The sequence below is a fragment of the Anabrus simplex genome, chromosome 3 (genome assembly GCF_040414725.1).
Source record: "Anabrus simplex isolate iqAnaSimp1 chromosome 3, ASM4041472v1, whole genome shotgun sequence".
NCBI classification, from domain to species: domain Eukaryota; kingdom Metazoa; phylum Arthropoda; class Insecta; order Orthoptera; family Tettigoniidae; genus Anabrus; species Anabrus simplex.
In genome coordinates this window covers 430,045,498-430,069,170 of record NC_090267.1, presented here as the reverse complement: position 1 = coordinate 430,069,170, position 23,673 = coordinate 430,045,498, and the positions used below count along the sequence as shown (strand labels likewise).

At 38.7% G+C, this 23,673-nt stretch overlaps 1 protein-coding gene across 1 annotated transcript in view; it reads left to right on the top strand.

The window, feature by feature from the left end:
• Positions 1-16,691, top strand: part of crim (QVR superfamily protein crim) — a 37,143-nt gene extending 20,452 nt beyond the window's left edge. Inside the window, exons 4-5 of the mRNA XM_067143455.2 lie at positions 3,972-4,088; positions 13,316-16,691. Coding sequence (XP_066999556.1) covers positions 3,972-4,088; positions 13,316-13,328 — 130 coding nt within the window. The 3' untranslated portion in view covers positions 13,329-16,691. The remainder of the gene's footprint in view (positions 1-3,971; positions 4,089-13,315) is intronic.
• Positions 16,692-23,673: the final 6,982 nt, after the last annotated feature.

The window sequence follows — 23,673 nt, the reverse complement described above, 5'->3', positions numbered from 1 at the left end:
ATTTCCAAGACCCTTTTCATTTTTCAATCCTCTAGTGAAAACAACAACCATTATAAAATACACCTCTTTACTTTACTGTTACTACACTTTCGGACCTCGAGAATCCAAGAACACACCGTGATTTTCCGTATCATTGATATACACGATGCCACAAAATTTTTCTCCCCATGAACAAATATAACTCTATCGAATTTTACTGGAATTATCTAAATGCCTGCGATCCTTGTAAAACACACTGGTTAAACTGCACTTTTAACATAGGAAAATTTTATCCCGCGGTAGATAATAATATTATTATTATTATTATTATTATTATTGACCAACATTTCTGAATTCAACTGACATTTGAAATTAAAACATTCGCCACGACTACTTTATCATTATAGCTTTCCTAATTTTCCTCACTTTGGACAATATCTCAGAGAACATTAACACCAGATTTAAACGTCGCATTTTACAGTTTCTTGACGTGAAATTTACAAACTAAAATTTTCACACGCTGACCAAAATTATAACACTTTTTGCCTGATAATTACAAATATCAACCCGACAATCATCTTGAAAAATTTGTTGGGACTGAACAATAAAATCTAACTACAACATAATACAAATATAGACAGACCTGCAAAATGGAGTCATCCTCAGTATTCTGGCTACATTGTCGCCAGATGACCTCGTGCCTTTAGCCATACATTGGTACAAATAACATCATCTTCTTCAACATATCAATCTTACAAACACTGCCTTTTTCACACGATATTAAATTACAACACAAATCACGCACTTTCCTCGTTATAATTTGTACTACGAACCTCCCTTGTTCTGCAGTCAACTGCGACTGTCTGCTTTCTTCCCAGAGTTGTCTCTCTCTGTCACCCACATATATAACAGGTGTTCAACAGATAACGAAATTAGAACTACTCTGACTAGCTTCCCAACTCTCTTACCACTTTCAAACGCACATGAGGTGATACAATAAAATTTGGCTGTGTACTTTAACAGACGCCTATACTTTCACAGTTTGTCGGTAAAAGTTCAGAAATTTTCTGTCACCTTCCCTTTCTAACCGAATATGTGGACCTCAGCCACGAACATGTACTAAGTTGTTTGTAGATCAATCTGGTACAATTTTCTGCTGACGACGGGCGTAAGCTACCGCCGCTTCAAAAACCAGATCGACACTGAAAAATATGCAGTGGGGGGTTCCTTTTATAGCCTTATGAGGGACGCTACACACACTACTAAGCTTGATTGCATAATCTGCTAATTTCGCGTCCAATAGACCGATTTTTATGAGACTTGTCCCAGAATTCCGGACAGACTTGTAATTATTTTAGATGTTAATCTCATAATTTTACCACACTCGCAACAGGTGAAATTAATTATTTCTGCCCGGGCGTTTCGCGGGTTTTCTTCATCCATTGACCTTGGCACGTGGAGCTAGTCCACTGATCTGACGCGGATTTGTACTTAGGCTTAACTGCATTTATATTTTACCCTGGGGGTTCTGTCTTCACGTAGGGTTTAAGAATAATTTAGATTATTTATTTCTTTATTTACTGTATTGCCAAAATCTCTTGTCACGCAGAATTCCGTGAATTTAAAGAATTATCGGGCACTCGAAGTCCGCCGAGGTGTCACGGTATTTCACGAGCTTGCCGCGGGTGAGATCGTTCCCACGCGATATCGAGGCTTTTAGGAGCGCAACATGGCTGCCCTCAAAAATAAAAGTAGCTTGTTGATTTGAAATAAATATTGGGAAAAATAAAAAATATTTTCCTCATCGTAGAATTATGGGTTCACCGTGAATGCGCATATCTCGAGTTTCAAGGCCTGACAATAACCATCTGTTCCGTCCGCGGTGACTCTTGCAAACTGAGGTGCTGTTGTGAACTTTCAGAATGGTAGTTCAATTGTGCCTTAGGTACACATTTACCATATGTAGTGCATAATGAACAGTTTGCTTATGATTATGCATTGATTCGGAGAACTCGCATTGTCTGTCACTGCTGATGTTTGTAGCTAAGAGTATAGTATCTGTTACTCGTGCTGTACCTACAAGCTGCCGCGACTTCTCACCAGACGCAGACAGTACTGAGGACCATGACGGACAAGTTGCCGACCAACCCTATGCCAGACATGTTCGATGGGTGACATGTCAAGTGAACGTGCAGGCCAGGGAAGCTACGGTACCCGTCGTTCTTCGAAACCTTAAAACATGGTTTTTAGTGTCCCTTAGGGAAAAACCAAGTTTTGTTCTTCATGTTGCGAGGCTTAAAATGAGCTTTGTCACATCACTGTATAAGAAATTTGATATTTTGCTTATATTAGTCAATGCTAATGTGCCGAAGGTCCTAAATCTAGGGAATGTAGAGGGCTGTTCAAATTTCTTGTAGACAGGATTACCCACAGAGCCCTAAACGGTAAGTATACACAATTTAGTTCATATTGTGGAATGGTGTAGACTTGTATAAGAAAAGGACAGACAAACAGAGATAGAGAGATTACCATCAACCGTTATTTCCTTACAAGAGAACTACCGATAAGTTCATACCGAAACCAACAATGCCATTTTGCTGAGAGGATGAGACCATAAAATAGCGATGTACAAAAATTTAGCTGCCATTTCGAACTGGAAGGTGTAGAAACCTTGACTGAACATCTGTGTGACAATGCAGCTACTGGAAAACCCTTGCATCTTGCTGGTTGGCGTGGCGCACAGTACAGTGGACAGAGAGAGACCGAACTGGCAGGTCACTTTATTGTTAGGGAAAAAATGTGAAACATAAATGAGGTTCATTAATAGTATGATAAAAACAAAAAATATTTTTCACCACACACAATGAATAGGCCACACTGTTCTTCAGTTTTCCTTTCTCATCTGAAAGCAATATTTCGCAGCCACTTCAAACTCAGGAAATCTCTCCATTATGTAACTGGTTATGAACCATGAATACTTAATCATGTCCTTGAACTGTGGGGAAGAAAACTGAAAATGAATGAAGGATTGCATTTTCAATATGCTGTTTCTCTGATAAACATCAAACTGGAAGTCTTGACAAGCCAACACAATGTCTGTTAAACGGCGATACAAAGCCTTCCGTTCATCTTGCTGGCTAGCACAGCGCACAACAGAGTGGAGTTGTTTCTTTTTCAGGTATAATTTTGTTACTGTATGTTTTCTTTTCCAGATAGTTTATACATTTTATTCAAAATTATTTATAAGTTATAGTTTTGGCATGAAACATTTCTTTCATAACTCTCTGATAGAAAGTTCCAGTTGCCTCCTGTGGTACAATGAATCATTTCGGCACAAGAGTAACAAGAGAACAGGTGATGTTGGACATTATAAACTCATTCCTGGTTGCCAGCGTTTCGCCCCAGTGTACTAAGTTGGGCACATCAGTTGGTATATAGCACACCTACCAAGACCCATGGCTAGTGCACTGTCTTAATGGCAACGACGGGATAGGAAGGGTCTAGGAGAGGTGATGAAGTGAACATGGCCCAGCATTTGCCTGGTGTGAACGTGGTAAACCCCAGAAAACCATCTTCAGGGCTGCCTACAGTGGGGTTTGAACCCACTATCTCCCAAATGCAGGAATTTATACATGTATTCAAAATGACAACAAGGTTTTAGGACTAGTAATAACATGATTCTTACATTTTTAAAACTTTCCAAATGTGTACTGCTGTGTGTGCATATTTCATATAAATTTTACATATTTTAGCTGAGGAAGGTCACAAATGACCAAAACATTTTCTACATTCTCTGACTTATTTTTGAATTTGTGATTGACTTATAAAGTATTCGAGGGTGGAAAAATATTATTTCATTAAAGGGATAAATTAATTTGTTATTCATAATTCAATTCATAATAAAAAATATAATTTTAAAATAAATTACTTTACAATTATTTATTGATAAATTTCTTTGAATTACCTTTTTTTTTTTTCTGTCTTGATTTCAGGGACCATTATGATGAAACCACATGGTGTTTCTGTTACTTCGACAATCGATGTAATGGATCAACTGCAAATATTGGATCACTGGGTTTAATACTTTTCGTTAGCCTGAATGCCTTGAGGTATATTTTTTGATGGCCTCTGTGTGCGACACTTACTATATGCAGTATATAATACTGATAGACTTAAATCACAATTCCAATGGTCAGTGTAATATAGCATAATGCTATATGCAGCATCAAGTGCTTACTCAGATACTGAGTATTGTTTTCAAATTAGGTGATGAATGTGTAATATATACATTTGTATATATGTATTCTTATCTCTTTTTCTTTAAGACAACTTCACTCTATTTTGACATGATCAGTTTAATTGTATGATCACTTTTATGCTGCAGAAGATTATTGTTATAATTCCACATGATTCTTTTTGTAAGTAGATAGAATTATTGAGGTTATGATAATAAGTACTTTTACTGCTAGCCCTGTGAGCATTCCTTATCATAGTGTTATGATATCTATATTATTCACAGTGTGGCCATCATGTCGGTACAGTAGATGTGGATAAAGCTGGGGTTAGAAATTCAAATAATGGTTAATAGCTGGGAATTTAAGTAAGCCTTAAAATATTTATTTTATTTGTAATTGATAAAACAGTAATGCCAAATTTTTATGTGGATTGTTGTGATGTGACAATTGATATCTTTATGTTACTATTCACAGTATATGGTCCAGTCAAATTTAAATAATATGTTCCCTACGAATGTGAGTCAGCGTTGTATGCAAATGAAATTTTGATCAATTGTCTCAGGAGAATTATTTTCCAAGATTGATCAAGTGTTGTAGTCTCTTAGATTTTATGATTATTATAAATAAGGGATTAAAAATGTCCATCATTCTTTGAAGCATCTTTCTCCTGTATTACAGTATCCATCCAAAATTCTTAACGTTAATTTCTAATTGAGATGATTCCAAGAACGGATAATAAAATGATGAAGTTCCTATAAGGCACCAGTTTCCAATCAGAAGTTTGGCAACATTGTGCTCAGGTTCAAGAAAGCATCTGGACTTAACGTCAGATATATACTGATCTTTTACAAAAAGAAACCGCTACTATAACACACTAGCATTAGAACACACTGGGAGTAGTACATACATAACGTGGAATGTTTATTTTGTAATAAACTACTTGGATTCCAAAATATATGATCAATCAAGGATGTGCATATTTAGTAGGACATTGACAGTAGACTACTGTTGCACCAGAGCAGTCGTTACCTTCTAACAGCTGAATATTTGTGAAAGTTAAGTGTGTCTCTAGTGTATCATTAATATTATCATTGCACTTCTCAGGTGTGTAAATTGCATGTTCTGTGATTCACTGGAATAATGAAGATGAAGGCCAAACATTGAGGTTGTGTGCCTTCTGTGGAATGACTTAATATATTTTCTGTATTGTTATTATTAACTTTATTGGCCACATTGGACCACTTGAGTCATTCCAAATTCACTTTCTCTTTGAAGGTTGTACTGTTTGGATTTTGTGATCTGCCCAGTACTTTTTCATTCATTCTGATAGTAATTTTCTCAATTCGTCTAATCGCTATAGCCCCTCAATGGTCATTTCTACTGAAAATTTGTGAGTCTCAAAAGAGATGTTCTTTGCATCTGCTATCTCAAGTCCAACTGCTTTGGGATCTTGCTGAATTTCATAGATCCATTTCCCTCCTGTCTTATATCACTAGTTGTGTTGGTGATTGGGCCAATCTCTCTCATTAGGAAGGATTCTCCAGACTCCTTTGACTTGGTATCTTTTATTTATACAAGTTCTGGTGATTCTTCTGTCAGTTTTGAGGAGATGATCTGTTCTTCTTTAGTTTTTAAATTGGATCGGGTTTTTACAAGCATAAGTGGATTTTATAGTGTTAGATCTTAGTGTCTTTTGACAAGGTTAGAAATTGGGCTTCTTTCATTTTGTTTTATTTATCCATGTTTCTTTCTCATTTAAGTTGTGTGTGATGATTTCTCCAAGATATTTAAATTGTAGAACTATGTTCATTTTTTGATAATGTATGAAGACTCGGTGGTTTCATGGACATGATCTCAGTTTTCTCAAAGGATATTTAATTGTATTTTTAGGGCAATTTTTTGGACACTGGTGATCTGGGCACAAACTTCTCCTGTGTCAAGGGCTAAGAGAGCTAAATCGTCCACAAATCCCAGGCAGTTTGTTCTTATTGAGGGTTTTTCTCTAATTTAGATTGTAGGTGGGTTTTCCTTTTGCCAAATTTTATGATATAATCGAGTGGAGATGATCAGTCGCCTTGTCTGAGGCCAGATTTTATTGTAAAAACTTTTGACACATCTCTCCTGAACTTTACCTTGGAATTTGTGTCAGTTAAAGTTAGTTTATGATTTTTATTAATTTGGGATGAAGACCATATGATCTGAGGCTTTTTAAAAGTGTGGGTTCTAGAGATACTATCACATGCTTTTTTGAATTCTCTGAATGAGATAACTGTTTATTTCTGCACTTGTAATATTCCATTATTAGTTTCAGGCTGGGAATTTGGTCTGGGAAGCTTCTGTATAGGCAAAAATCTTCCTTTTGTATACTCCAAGTTGTGGTTCCAGAGTGTTTTAAATCTTGTTAATTATTTGCGAGAGAAAATTTTGTATATGCAGTCCTCTGTGATTATCTGGGTTGGTTGTTCCTCCTTTTTTAAATAATGGGTGGATTATTCCTGTGGCCCGGTGCTCCAGAATTTTCTGTATATGCAGTCCTCTGTGATTATCTGGGTTGGTTTTTCCTCCTCTTTTAAATAATGGGTGGATTATTCCTGTGGCCAAGTGCTCCAGAATTTTCTCTGTGAGATCCACATATTTGATGGAAATTTATTATCGCAGGTTTTCCAGCATTTTTCCCGTTTTCTGCAAAGACTAAGTCTTCACCATAAGCCTTGTAACTTTTTAGCTCCGTTATTGCGAGTTCTACTTCGTTGATGGTTGGAGGATCTATTAGAAATGCTTGTAATAGGTCATTGCAAATTAGAAGTTTGTTGAATGTCTCTGCGGAGATCTCTGCATTTTCTTGGTTATTATAGGCTAACTTTCTTGATTTATCTCTCTGTATTAATGTTGGGGGTTCATATTTTTGAAGATATCTGCTGAAAGTTTTGTAATAATCTCATGTTTTTTTTTTTTTTTTTTTTTAATTCTCCTTTTCTTTCCAGGGTGTTTCTAAGATGTTTATGTTTTGTTTGATGATTTTATAGGCTGACTTTCTTTGTTTTATTGGTTCTAAATTTGATTCCTCTGACTTTTGGGCTTGATAGTTTATCCAAGCTAGGTGTCTTCTCTCTATTGCCTGGTTGCATTTTTCATTCCACCATTCATGCTTCTTCCTGGGATTCACCAGAGCTAACTCTGATGCTATTGATTTTAATTTGGTGGTCAAGTCTTCGAGTAATTCCTTGTAATACTCCATATGTTTTATTAATGTAGTTGGGTCATACTTTCTCCTATTTTTATTAGGAGATTTTTTCTCTACCATTGGGGTTATTTTTTTTTTTTTTTTTATCTTTACAACGTAGTTGTCTGACCTGACCCTGAGTACTCCCCTTAGGACTTTGACCTGTGGATTTCTCTATGGGAATATTTATCCCTGCAGATGTGGTCTATCTGCCATTTGCCTTTTCTGAAGTCGGGATGTTTCCAGGTTTTTAATTTGTGTGTTTTCCCTTTAAAGCATGTTGATTTTGAGAGAAGATTGTGGTTTCTGCAAATTTCAGTCAATCTTTGACCGTGTTTGTTCGTTTATGTGCTGGCCATTTTCCAATGATATCTCAGTATCTTCTTCCTTTTCCCAGTTATGCATTGAAATTGCCAAGGAGAATTCTGATGTTTGTTGGAGAGATATTGATTAATGTTTGATCCAGGAGATCCCATAAATTTTCTGTTTCTCTCTGCCCTTTAGGGTGTTACTTTTTTTATTGGTGAGAGTGTGTCCGTTAATAATTGTGTAGGTCTTATTTGCAGACTTCAGAGTTAGGGTTGCAAGTCTGGAGGATCAAGATTTAAATTCTATAATTGTCTGAATATCCTACAAAATATCATATTTTCTTGATTAGTTTTCTGTTATTACATTATTCATTCATTACTGTTTATATTTATGCTATTTTTGTTGCATAATTTATCTGTGAGCTAAGTAGGTACCATTTACATGCACCAGCTGAATGACTTGGCATGTGAACTATTTTCGTAAATCTCTCTCTTCTCTTTTCTGTTAAAAAGAATTACATTTAATAAATTTATCCAATCTGCTAGTTTAATTTTAGCCATAGTTACATGTTTTAGTAATAATTTCCGAGCTGCTGCCTAAGGAGTAAATCCAACTAATAACTGGGAACATTATCTTGGGAGATTTGAGATGAACACGTCTTTATTATAGGCTTTTATTTCTTGCAGTATTCGGTCTGCAACCTTTCTAAATTAATTATGCGATTCCACAATCCTCTATTCACAACTGGTGGTGGTAGTGATTATTGTTTTAAAAAGAAGTACAACTAGGCAACCATCCTCTATGTAACACCAGTCAGAGAGAAAAAAATGGAAGGAATCCGACACTTAGGTATCGGCCAAAGGAAGGCAACAGCCACGAAGAACGTGAAAATGAAAGACTCCCTAGGATTCGCAAACCTAATACCGTCGGGGTCGGAAAAGAACAAGAATTGACCCCGAGGTTGGATAGGATGGATGAAAATGAGGAGTCTGACACAAGTAAGGGAAGCAATGCCAGGATTCAGCTGGGGGCCCTGTGGTCGCCATCCCACGCTTCCAAGTTAAGAGCCTGCGGGGCCCCCTTTAGTGCCTCTTACGACAGGCAGGGGATACTGTGGGTGTTATTCTCACACTCCCACCCACAGGGGGTTGTCCATCCAATTCTCCACAAAGAGGGATATATCTTCTTTCCATCTGTAGATTCTTTCTGGCTAAATTTGTTACCATTTTGATTTTAATTTGTACATCTACTTTAACATCATTGTGTAGTAGGATAAACAATTCTTCTGATAAATGCCACATAGGGTGACTAAATTTCTTTACAGCTGCTTTTGAAATTATGGAATCTATCCTTTCATATGATTTTAGAACTTTTAAGAAGCAGAGATCTTGAAAAGGAGCTTTTATAGCTGCGCTGCTCTGAAGTCACGGTATGGCATAAACAGTTACAATGAACGGAGAGACATCTCTTAAGGCATTTACATTGGATAGTTTAAGTTGTGATCATAGCAGAAACATTTTTAAGCAATAAATAGCTCTTACCATCCATCGAGCTTGATGCACCGCACCAGGAGGGCATATTTTTAGTTTTCTTTCCTTCAGATTATCCTCCCAAAAACATTTGAGATAGCTTTATAAGTTGATATAGATGTTGATTCCCATAGGGAATCGGAAATATTTGTCCTGAATGAGCAAATTTATAATACCAATATAAATGGTCCGTTATTGGACATTATAAATTTTCCAGCTAGCTCATTCTTGGTTGCCAGCGTTTCGCCCTCGTGTGCTAGGGTGGGCTCATCAGTTGGTACCTAGCACACCTACCAATACGCTGGCTAGTGCATACCGTGGAGGCCACTGCGTAGGCTAACTGGAGCCACCGGCAGTGCCAATGCACTAAGAGACTTTGTCTCATCACTAAAAATTGATGCCTGCTTGGCCATCAGATGATATAGATGTTGATTCCCATAGGGAATCTGAAATATTTGTCCTCAATGAGCAAATTTATAATACCAATATAAATGGTCCGTTATTGGACATTATAAACTTTCCAGCTAGCTCATTCTTGGTTGCCAGCGTTTCGCCCTCGTGTGCTAGGGTGGGCTCATCAGTTGGTACCTAGCACACCTACCAATACGCTGGCTAGTGCATACCGTGGAGGCCACTGCGTAGGCTAACTGGAGCCACCGGCAGTGCCAATGCACTAAGAGACTTTGTCTCAGCACTAAAAATTGATGCCTGCTTGGCCATCAGATGATATAGATGTTGATTCCCATAGGGAATCTGAAATATTTGTCCTGAATGAGCAAATTTATAATACCAATATAAATGGTCCGTTATTGGACATTATAAATTTTCCAGCTAGCTCATTCTTGGTTGCCAGCGTTTCGCCCTCGTGTGCTAGGGTGGGCTCATCAGTTGGTACCTAGCACACCTACCAATACGCTGGCTAGTGCATACCGTGGAGGCCACTGCGTAGGCTAACTGGAGCCACCGGCAGTCTCACACTGAGACAAAGTCTCTTAGTGCATTGGCACTGCCGGTGGCTCCAGTTAGCCTACGCAGTGGCCTCCACGGTATGCACTAGCCAGCGTATTGGTAGGTGTGCTAGGTACCAACTGATGAGCCCACCCTAGCACACGAGGGCGAAACGCTGGCAACCAAGAATGAGCTAGCTGGAAAATTTATAATGTCCAATAACGGACCATTTATATTGGTATTATAAATTTGCTCATTCAGGACAAATATTTCAGATTCCCTATGGGAATCAACATCTATATCATCTGATGGCCAAGCAGGCATCAATTTTTAGTGATGAGACAAAGTCTCTTAGTGCATTGGCACTGCCGGTGGCTCCAGTTAGCCTACGCAGTGGCCTCCACGGTATGCACTAGCCAGCGTATTGGTAGGTGTGCTAGGTACCAACTGATGAGCCCACCCTAGCACACGAGGGCGAAACGCTGGCAACCAAGAATGAGCTAGCTGGAAAATTTATAATGTCCAATAACGGACCATTTATATTAGCTTTATAAGTTCACGATAATCCCCTCTCAGTGTTGGTTTATGTAATTCACTTTCATAAAAGTTCAACGTTTTTCTAATTTCCAACTCACTAAAAAACATTTCCACAAACTTTTTTGCAACTTTGAAAATTATTGGCATTAACACTTTCCCAGCTTTCTCTAAAATGTTTTAAAAGTGGTATGTTAGGACTGCTTGTATATCATCTACTTTACATTCAAATACACATCATAAAATAAGTTCATGTGTGCGACGGCAGCACGAAAAAATACAATTCCTTGTCCAATTTTTGTTCAACTAAGACACATGCTGCATTAAAACGTCCACTGTTCGATGCAGTTGTGTCACAACAGAGAATTTGTACACTGTCTTCTATACCCCAATATGTTAATATATTCCAAACTGCATTTGTTTTCTCTTTGCCAGAAGAATTCTGTAATTTTGGGAACCCCGATGAGCTGCTCACTGTCCCCAAAAATAACAACAGTTGGAAGTCTTTCTTCTTTTGGGTCCCTGACATTCACTGCAGGCAACAGTTTACCATCCCAATGAACACTAAGAATTGCAGGTATATCACTCTTGAAAGCAGTTTTAGTTGGTTCAGAACTTTCTCTTCTTCTGTCTGAATCGATGAATAGATGATTTATTAATAGAGAGTTCTTCGGTATTGTGGCCAAGTGCCTCTGCTGTCACCTGAAGAATGTATACAGAACCTCTTACATTCAGCTGGCATCTGTCCAAAGCAGCCACTAATTTAGGAATAATACAATTTTTTGTACCACGCCTTGCAGTATTCTCCATTGATGTGGTCTCAGAAGTGTCTCCTAAAAATTTATCAACGTTGATTTCATCTGAACTTGGAAGTGCGTTACCTGAATGTTCAGATGATGTATAAGCAGCAGATGTGGATGCTACACACTGGTTTTTTCGTTTTCTCTTCTTGTAATTCTTTGCCTTGCCCTTTCTTCTTTATCTGCAAATTTTTTTCTCTACTCCTGCAAGGTAGCCTTCCCTGGTTCTCTCTGCCGAAGAAAAACCATCCTGTCTTCTTCCAAATTCATCATTTGTAGAACATTTGCATGTGCAATATCAAATACATTGTCTATTACTTCTAAACTCCTCTTCACGATGATTAAAAATATCTACGCACTTGTTTGCTCTTTTTTGCAATTTTCTCCACTCCGAATACAAGTTAATAAGTTTTTGTGAACAATGCCGATTAGCTCTTGTCGGAATTCCTGGTTTTTCCCAAAATATCATGCACTTACGAACCACAAGATTAGCATTTACACTGACAGCTAATTATACCTCACATACATTATAAAAGAAAACTTCAAACACTTGCCTATTTGATGGTAATTTGTGTCCAGTTATTTGGTGTTTTATATCTCCTATTAAAAACATATGTTCGCTGGCACTGTGTAATTGATGTGACATTATGTTAGATTTGCCACTCCAAAACACGTGTGACACGATGGATAACAATGCACATACTCATAAGCTCAGCGTTGGGTGGCAAGTCTGGACTTGTTCTTCGTGCGACTTCACGGTCAAGTCGGCACGGGTTAGAATGCTCATATCTCAACAAAATTTTGTATAGGCATGTTTTAGAGCAGGAGTTTCCAATTTGTAAGGGCTCGAGGGCCACATTGGAAACCTTAGGCAAGATCGTGTGCCACACTTTAATAATAGGCCAGTTTTCATAAAATTCCCCAAATAGAACAGAGGTACCAGTATGAAATAAAATGCATAGTTCAATTGAAACAGGGTTTTAATACTTTTAATTGCTTAAAACACTATTTAACAATGGCATAAAGCGGTGAAATAAAAAATAAACACCATTATACACAGAACAACTTAATTTGGAAGAAGATTCCCCTACAATGTTGGTCCATTTCAATTAATATTTGACAAATGACAAAAAAGAAAACAAAATACCTAAAAACAAACAGAAATTAATAATGTAGTCAAAACAAAACTTAAGGACCATTTATTGGGGAGTAGTGTGAAGGGAGCATTGATATTCAGTTGCAAAAGCCTAAAATCCCAGCAGTGTACTTCCAGGAGTACTTCCCTGAAAATTCAACCAGTACTACCAAGAAGCGAAGAGCGAAGAATTGAAGCAGCTTCTTACACCAATGGCAATTAAAGTATTTCTTACCATTCATTGCATGCTCGTTGCATAAAATGTCCACAGTGGGGTTGGCATGATGTTCAAAATTTGGTACGGATCCCAGTCGAATAGTTAAGACCTAGCACTGGCATTTGTGAGGGCTCATTTTCTGTCAAAGTGTGGATTTTAATTATTTGAAATCAAAAATAATCTTTCCCAGAAACATTTAAGGTCAGTACATATAATTACAACGGGATGCTTTTGAATTTGCTTCTTCATCAATGTAATGAATAACAACTAATGTTATTGAGATCGGAAACATTCTGTATTCTCCTTGACAGTTACAATTAGTTCTTTTGTGTATGCCTTGGTTCCAATTTTCTAATATTATACTGTGTGTAGTTGTAGCAATAAGATAAGGATTATCATCTTTCAGGTTCTGCCGCTGACTGCAAGAATTACTGTTGTAAGTATAATATTGACATTTTATTTATGTCATGTAATTCCATCACCATTGTAAACACTACATTTAGTTTTCCCATCAACATGAGTCATTCTGGAAGATCTAGTTTAAACGCTTTGATGTTTCCCAAGCATCAATACTGTGTAACAATGACATTGTCTAAACTACAGAACATGTTGATCTCCCTTATAGTAAAATCATTTACATGGGGCTTGGGACAAGAGTTCTATTTTTTTAAACTATATCATACGGTTTGGACCAAGGACAATATTTTTTTCAAAATAAGAAATAATAGTAGCTTTTAGGAAGCCTGCATAACTAAGTTGATGTTCTAATTGTAGTACCTTCTAGCAACAAATCTGTTACTCTTCTAAGTAGTTTCTAAGGTGGCACAGTTAATTTTGTTGGATGGATACTGAACATATTTCCAGATATAAAAATTATGTTATCTCCCATGAAATGGAGATCCTGAGTTTGATACTACCACTGATCAACTAGCACAGCAATATGTAAAAGTTATTATTTCTCATAATATTTTGTTTCATGATTTCTCAACTGTAATTAGTAATTAGCAAAATCCTTCTAGTAACAAAATGTACACTTTACTTTGCCTTGAAGGTGCTATTGACATTAGTGGACTGATTATTGCCTTTTTCTTAAACTGGTCTCAATATAATTTGGGAATTTGTAACAATTATCATTAAGAATCAAGTATATGATAACTTATAAGTTGTATTAAACATGACATGATGGCTTCAATTTATTTTATAGCGTAGCTTACAGCAAGTAAAACTTCCCTCTATGCATTTATTAATCCATTTTGCAAAATAAGAAAAAAATCTCTCTTGGATTAGTAAAGTGCAAGTTGGAATGTTAAGCTTTCTCTGAGGGTTGCTGTGTTGTATAGTAATGGATATCTAGACTGTGCAAAAGAATGAATTGTATAGATAATATACTGTATTTTCTGTCATAAATGTCCCATATATTTTGCCTAATTTCTTTCAAACAGAACGGAGGGCAACGATTATATGAAGAAGAATTTGAGCCAAAATAATAAAAAAAACTGTATTATTCAGGTAATTAACCACAAAAAATCATCAGAACCTATAAATCATATCTCATCAAAAAAATCAGTTTAGAGAAAATCGTCTAATCTTGGATAATGTTCTTGAGCGGCAGTCGTCTTGCAGATATGAAGAAAAATAAGCAAATGACTTACTTTTTTTTTTTTTTTTTTTTTTTTGCTAGGGGCTTTGTCGCACCGACACAGATAGGTCTTATGGCGGCGATGGGATAGGAAAGGCCTAGGAGTTGGAAGGAAACGGCCGTGGCCTTAATTAAGGTACAGCCCCAGCATTTGCCTGGTGTGAAAATGGGAAACCACGGAAAACCATCTTCAGGACTGCCGACAGTGGGATTCGAACCTACTATCTCCTGGATGCAAGCTCACAGCCGCGCGCCTCTGCGCGCACGGCCAACTCGCCCGGTCTGGCAACTTTTTATGTCATTGTAGTTAAAATTCAAGAAAACTCACTAGAATATAAAACAGTGAAAACTTGCCATATTCTGTTGTTGGTGCCTGAGGGATCTACATCATCTTGCTCTCCTCGCTGCTGCTCGAATGTGATGTGGTATCGCCATCTTTGCCACAGTTGTGCCTCGATGTGTAGTCCTCACTGCCATCTAGAGCATTCAAAATTTCTGCCTTGAAACTCTTCACCACTGTCTTGAAAGGAATAAGTTCCCAACTTCATTTGCACAGAGTTTCAATGACAGCCATTTTATCTTACCATTGGGCATCAGTTTGTGATTTCATTAATCACCAATTCATTGTAAATTCAATGTAGATGGTCTTTAAATAGCATATTGACACACATGTATAGGGCTACAGAATGGATGTCAAACCATCAGGAATAATCCCATGCTGTGTCTTCCTTTCATAAAAATCTTTCACTTCAGTCATGAGGTGACCTCAGAAAGTATCTAAGAGAAAGCTGGCTGTTTTAGCAATGTTCCTAGTCGTCTGTCCAACACTGTCTTCACCCTGTCCATCATCAGTTTGATATCCATCCCTTAAGTTACACATGCATGTATATGCCTCAACAGAATTTAATGCCCATAACATATTTTTCATTTAAAAGTAATAGATGGTGGCAGCTTTCTTCCAGCTGGAGTAGTATTATAATACAGCATATTTTCTTGTTACCTGTTGATTTTTGTGGAATACTCAAAGTGCCTTTTTCTGCGATAATCCTACTGTGGGGAGTATCAAACCAAACCAGGATCTGATCAGCATTGTCGATTTTGGCACAAGCGATACAAAGTTCACCTCGTGCTGTCATAGCACGAAGAGGTGGAAAGCAACAACTTTCTCCGAAAAATGGGATAGTTTCTGGCATACAGTTGTCCTTCTCTGCACAAACAGGCTGTATTGCTGCTTGACTCCCCTAACTCGGCTACGCCTTGCCTTAAATTGATTCCTCATAATGCTGGAGACTCAATGATCAGCATGCCATGAATCACTAGCACTTCGCATCCCTTTAACGAAGCTCACAAATGGTGATAGTAACAACTCGGCCTATATATTGCTGATTGTACACACCGACCGGCCCATCTGGTGACTTGTATTACTGGATACTAGAAATCATCACCCAAGTATCTCATGATGTAATATCATTGGCTTAGTAAACATCATCCTTATACTTGCAGCATAAAGCTACTATACATGATAATACAATCGTACGATGCGGTGATGCCATGGAACTTCGTGTACGTTTTACGACTGAGACAATACAGGGCAATGATTTGCCAGGAAATACTGTACGCCTGCATACAACATAGTAACCCCTTATAAATACTGTGGACATTTCTGCCTTGTGGCCAAAGTTTATCCTGATAATTTTCTGGGGACATAAAATTGTTCTTTATTTTATGAAATGTATACTGTAAGCTAAATTGTGACACAAATATAGAGCAAACGCCTGAAAACCCTCACATCTAATTTTTTAAATGCTCTATTACAGGAAATTAAATCTAATACTTTCATTGAATCTTACAAATGTATCCGTCCATACACTCAGTATTTTGTGATAACTTTTGTATTTTTATAACCATTGTTTCTATAAGAAAGAAGGCCTGTATCTCCTGTTAAATTAAGATAATGACTTGTGTATTTTTCTAATGATAGTCTATGTACCATGTAAAGTGGTTTTTATAGTATTGTTAGTAAAATCTGTTTGTTGACAATAATATTAATATGTATTGTTGGTGCAACATGTTTAAGATTTTGTTTGAAATGTATTATGGATCAAGAACTATTGTTATCAATAAAATTGTTTTTTCTACCTCATATATTATTTGTTTAGTATTAATAAGATCAGCACTAAGTAAAGATTTGTAATTCAGTCATGATTTGAAATGTCCCTTAGGTTCACATTTCATGTAAAACTGGGGGACTGATGATTTCAACATTCAAGTAGAATTTGCTTCAAAAAATCCTTGCTATATAGTAGCAAGTATTCTGGATATTGTTATCAATAAAATTGTTTTTTCTACCTCATATATTATTTGTTTAGTATTAATAAGATCAGCAATAAGTAAAGATTTGTAATTCAGTCATGATTTGAAATGTCCCTTAGGTTCACATTTCATGTAAAACTGGGGGACTGATGATTTCAACATTCAAGTAGAATTTGCTTCAAAAAATCCTTGCTATATAGTAGCAAGTCTTCTGGATAATTTGTATTATTTATTTCTAGAGCTGCCACTAACACAATGCATACTATATAAACTTTAAGTAATATAAATAATTATTTGAAAGACAAATTATACTAGAAGAAATATGGGAAACTAAGGTCGAGGAGTAGATATTGAAATTATGTTTGTTAGTTGCGACAAGTTGCCTTACATTGCACCAACACAGATAGGTTTTATGGCGACGATGGGACCCGCATTTGCCTGGCGTGAAAATGGGAAACCACGGAAAACCATCTACAGGGCTGCCGACTGTGAGGTTCGAACCCACTACCTCCCAAATACTGGATACTGGCCGCAAATAAGCGACTGCAGCTATCGAGCTCAGTGAAATTATGCATACAAATGTTTCAGCAGAATCAGAGTAGCCGAGCTGAGTGGCTCAGGCGGTTGAAGCACTGGCCTTCTGACCCCAACTTATCATGTTTGATCCTAGCTCAGTCTGGTGGTATTTGAAGGTGCTCAGATACGTCAGCCTCATGTTGGTAGATTTGCTGACACGTAAGAGAACTCCTGTGGGTTTAAATTCCAGCAGGCCCCAGGGACTCTGAACTTTGGAGCGTGGATTGGCATCCACGGGGCCCTTAGCTGAGCCCTGGCATTGTTTCCTCTTACTTGTGCCTGGCTCCTCACTTTCATCTATCCTACCCGACCTCCCTTGGTCAACTCTTGTTCTTTTCCGACTCCGACGCTATTAGGTTTGCGAGGGCAAGGGAGTCTTTCATTTTCATACCCTTCGTGGCCCTTGTCTTTCTTTGGTCAATAACTTCATTTTTCGAAATGTTGGATCCCTTCCATATTTCTCTCTGATTGGTGTTATATAGAAGATGGTTGCCTAGTTGGACTTCCTCTTAAAACAATAATCACCACCACCACTTTAAATTCCGGCACCTCAGTGAAGTATTAGTGAGACGTAAAGCCAATAACATTAACATTATTAGATTCAAGAGTAATAGTAGTAGTAATAATAATAATAACCATATGGTCTCATCTACTGTGTGCTGGCATTTTAATTTGATGCCATCTGGTTGCCAGCTCATCAATTTCAATGTTCCGTTTTGCTTTAAGCCTTCTAGATGGTAGAATAAACTGAATCTCTCTTGGTGTCTATAGCTGAGTTTTAATGAATTTTATCAAGTAAACACCAAATGTGTCACCAGAGATCTTTTACATGCTAACATCGCACAAGTGTACATCTTCATCAAGTTTCCACTCCTGTTTCCTGGGTGTGGTTTACGAGCGCTCACCATTTTAGTCTATTGCTGTACCACTCCACCTTCAAGACTTCATCCCAGTTGATTCCTTGGATGTGATATCTTCCTTGACTTGGTCCAGCCATTTCCTCCGAGGTCTTCCAACAGGTCTCTTTTCCAGTAATCTCAGTATGCAACCATTGTTTTGCAATTCTTCTTTCTGTCATATGTTTGACATGACCAAACCATCGCAAACATGCCCTAGTTATGGTCTCCTTCAGGGACTGATTTATTCCAGCTTTTTCTCTATTCTTCTCATTCCTTACTTTGTCTATCTTTGTTTTTTGAAGCATGTTTCTTAGAAACTTCATTTCTGAAGCCTGAAGTCTGCTGTTATCTTTTTTTAGTTGTGCTTGTTTCCAAACCATAAGTCAATATGGGGACAAAGTATGTTGGAAACAGAGTTTGTTTTGATCTTAGTGGTACTTGTTTATTCCAGAGCAGATATTGAACTTGCTAATAGAATTGACTGGATTTCTGAATACGGTTATTTAATTCAAGCTGTATTCTGTTGTCACTTGATATTATGCATCCAAGGTACTGATACTGGTTTACTGTTTCCAATTGTACACCCTCCAAGCATTATATTATCTTTACTTCTCTGTTTGTTAACAGACATTGCAGCAGTTTTTGTAGCACTTAATTTCAGTCCATATTTTTTCAGATCATTCCAGACGTTCAGCATTTCCTGGGCTTCCATCTTGCTATTTTCCCCAGATAACTATATCATCTGCAAAAGGAAATGCTTTAAGATCCATGTTGGTTGTTCTGCTTCACTTCTTTTATGATTACATCGATGATGATGATGAATAGTAGGCCTAATGGTGAAAGGGCACTACCTTGTTGCACTCCTCTAGATGTCTGGAACCAATCTGAATATCTATTTCCTATTTGAACACAGCTGTAGCAGTCATCATAAACCAATTTTTATTCTCTGAATGAGTTCCATACATACATTCTTCTTCTTAAGACACTCTCATATAGCTGTTCTAGGGAAACTATTTAATGTTTTTTCGATGTATAGAAACACAAACGTCAAGTTACGATCTTTCTCCCATTGCTTTTCTAATATTTTCAGTGTGAATATGAGGTCTGTAGTTGATCTATCTTTCCTAAATCCATATTGTTCTTCTTGCAGTTGGAGTTCAATAATATTCCTTAATCTTTTCTCAAGAATCTTCTCAAATATTTTAAAAAACATGGGACAGTAAGATAATCCCTCTATAGTTGCTGCACTTTTTTGGCTTCCTTTCTTGAACTGTTGTGTACCGACCTCCCAAAGGCTCGAACCGGTGGACTGTCAGATGAACGGCAACCGGGGTTCACAGCCGAGATTCGATCTCAGAATATCAAGGGAAATAAATCAGTGTCAGAGTAATAACCAGTAATACGGGACACCTTGTAGTGTCAGAACATTTCTATTGTAATTATATTCAGATTTAATAATTAGAAGAAAGAAGATGCATTTCAGTGAAGTTACAAGTAGTGGAAAGCATTAATCACGCAGAGAGCTTACGGAACGCGCCTAAGAAAATATGTTTACAACAGCGGATGTTTGCTTGTTTGTGTATTGACAAGCAGAGTCTAATAGTTGGTATAGGAGCCGGCGGCTCGCCGGCAAAGAGCACAAAGCCAGTACAGCTGTACTCTAGTAGAGACAAGGAAACAAAAGTGCAAGGAGTAGGACAGAGACAGTAGTACCCAGAGGACAGCACCTACTGAGACAATTAGTTCAGAATAGTAACCGAGGGCGCCACCTATAAGGTGATCAGCTAGTTAACGCCCATGGGCCCAACCCGTAAGGTAGTGGGAAGGGACCGACCTTTGCTTCTAGGAGAGTAGATATAACCCTAAGCCAAGATGGCGATCTCGACCAAGCTCTCGTCAGACCGACTTATTCAGAACCTGTAAACGAATTTGTATATAGTGTACATAGTCGTCCTGGGTAATAAAGGACAGTGAAGCTAATTCATCTTTTATTTCGGGAGTTGCGGAACAGAGTTCGCACCTACATTTACCTCCCTACCTTACCGCTCGGCAGGACAGGTAATACGCCAACTCAAACGGCCTGGTAACCAACCAACTAGAACGTCTCACAGGACAGGTAGTTCACGACAGAACTATAATTTTTGGTGTCAGGTAGTGCAGGCTCCCGAGTTCGATTCTCGAACGGAGTCAGCTCACCGAAATAACGTGAGAGAACCGCGACTTCGTAGATGATTTCCGTGTGAGTAAACCGCGACTTCGCAGAAGGTTGTCCGAATCGCATATCTTTCGTTCGAGTGCCGCGCATCGCAGAAGAGGAGCATCACTACCGCAGACTACTAAGCCAGCCCAGCAGAGGGGTAGCAGTCTAGCAGCAGACTACGTCATCCGGTGGAGACGCAGCACTACAGCCGACTAATCCAGCCCAGCAGTGAAGCAGCATTGCAGATTTAAGGTAAGCTGAATATTATTTCAAATGGCACGACAAAACAGTTCAGTACCAGAAGACCAAGGCACTGAAATGCTCAAGGACGAGGAATCAGTAAGTATGAGTGGGCCTTTTGTAACAGTAGTAGGACATCGCCTCATTGGACGAGAGTTTGATGGCAGTCAACCAGAAGATTGCATGAGTTTATAGCAAATGTAAATGCTGCTGTTCGTTTGATTAAGGATGAAGATCAAGAGTTATTTCAAGTACAGGTATATGTAACCAAGATTACGGGCAGAGCCCGAGATAAATTATTGGTCAGACGTGATATACTTAATTGAGAGAGAGTCAAGCGGTCATTAACAGAATATTATGGCCAGCAAGGCACACTAGATTTGTACATGCCAAATGTTCCAAACAGCGCAGGACCCGCGAAGAAACAGTCGCGAATTGGGCATGTAAAATAGAGACATTGTCAGCTTCTTTTAGAGAGGCAATACTTGAACATGAACTAGAGGAAGATCGCGACGCACAGTTAAAAATTACGAGAAAAATATGTGTTGCTAGTTTCATACAAGGGTTAGCCAATCTTAGAATACAGGCCTGAGTACAGTCACAAAAGGGCATTACTTTCGAGAAGGAAGTTGCACTTGCACAACAGGAAGAAACCGTTATAATGTCAAAGAAGGCACGGGAGGGCCTACAACACACACAGCTCAGGGTTTAGCAAGCATAGACCAGAACAGGAGTGCAGTGCAGCACCAAAGTGGCATACTAAGCCAACACATGCTAGTGTTAGGGTGGTCTGCTACAATTGTAATAAAAAGGCCACATAGCAAGGAATTGTAAGAACACAGGAACGCAAGGGGCTCACACTACACAGACCACTAGTTCCAACACAACTACAGGGGGCACAACCAATAAATTAAAATGTCGCTATTGTGGGAAGACAGGGCACACTGAACGTCATTATAGGAAGAAACAAAGGGCTAAGTAAACGGAGGTACGAGAGACAGTGCCCATAGTACGCACACAACCAAACACAGTGACAGGTGAAAACAGAAATTGTTATCGTTGCGGCCGGAAAGGGCATATACAAGTGAATTATCGACAAGGTGCACGCACTGCTGTGATGCGAACGGATAACCATAGGTGATATTCGTGTGGCCAACAAGGCCATATTCAGAGAAACTGCCGAAAAGCCCGAGACAAGGGCAATAGGGCCATGAAAGGACAAATTCAGGGAGATCGCATAAGGGGCACGGTTGTAAAATACCGAGCCCATTTCGAATATTGTGATAGATGATCACACCGAACCCATGACTGATGGTTCAGAAAAGGAGACGGCAGTACACACGCCATGAAGGCAGCAAACTAGAACGGGCCCTTAGCAAGGGGACAGTTACGGAGGCCCGCAGACCAAAAGGTCCCAAGAATTCCGATATAGAAGGCACAGTGCTGATCCAGGTCACAAACCACGGAAGACCGTTGAGATTTTTGATAGATTCTGGGTCCGATGTCAGCCTAGTAAAGAGGCAATCGGTACCCAAGGAAAGCCTGATTGACAGGAGCCAACCAATTGAATTAATGGGTGTAAGTAAAGGGATAATTTACACCCAGGGTACCGTGCGATTTGCCGTTGGAAATACAAGTCACACACTTCATGTCGCAGGAAGTGACTTTCAATTGACGCAGGATGGTTTAGTTGGACGAGACAACCTGACAGCGTAATTAATTAAAAGGAGGTCCATGACACCATAAGAGGACGACAATACCCTATGGGGGCCCGAGAGACGAAGCTGATCCGTCTCGAACCAAGGACCCAAAAGGTCGTTGTCATAGAAGTAGATCGAAATCTACCTTTGAGAATTATTGAGAAGGAAGAGGTGATACCAGGGGCGTACCTCGTAGAGAGCCTGACCAAATCAGAGCACAACGAAGCAGTCGTTAGCATGATTAATACCACTGGAAAAGAGGTGACTTTACGCAGTCCACGAGTGCACATACAGGAGGTAGATAAAACCTGCCTAGCACAAGTGCGGAAGGTAGAGCAGAATAGTAGAGTGGCGAACGGAGAACCGACCACCCAGAAGCCCCGATCACAGCGGGAAATACACTGTCTGCGAGTTGATCACCTCACGCAGGCAGATAAAGAAGGGATATACGCCATTTGTGCTGAATACAATGATATCTTCCTTCTTGAGAGAGACAAATTGACTCTCACTGACGTACTGCAGCATGAGATCCTTACACCAGAAGATCAACCTCCAATTAATGTACGACCATATAGACTTCCCGAAACATAGAAGGGGGAGATAAAAGCTCAGATAGACAAGATGCTAAGTGATGAAATTGTCACACCTAGCATATCAGGTTGGAACGCACCTTTGCTTTTAGTACCAAAGAAATTAGACGCCTCAGGGAAACAGAAATGGAGGGTCGTGATCGATTTTAGAAAATTAAACGAGATAATGATAGGAACCAGTTATCCCCTTCCATTAATTTCAGAACTGTTAGATGGCCTTGGCAAGGAGAGATATTTTTCAACTCGAGATCTCGCGAGTGGCTATCACCAGGTGTTACTAAGACCTGAAGACAGGCATAGGACGGCATCCTCTGCGCTAGGGCGCAAGTACGAATTCAAGGAAATGCCCATGGGTTTGAAAGACGCGCCAGCCACGTTTACGAGGCTGATGAACGCTGTGCTAACAGGTATAAAATGTTTGTGTTACCTGGACGAGGTCATTGTGTACGGTAGCTCGATCCAGGAGCACATTGCGAAGTTAAGAGACGTATTTTAAAGGCTGAGAGAGAACACGTTGAAACTCCAGTCAGATAAGTGTGAATTCCTAAGAACCGAAGTAGCATTCCTAGGACATGTAATTACTGACGAAGGTGTCTTACCAGACACG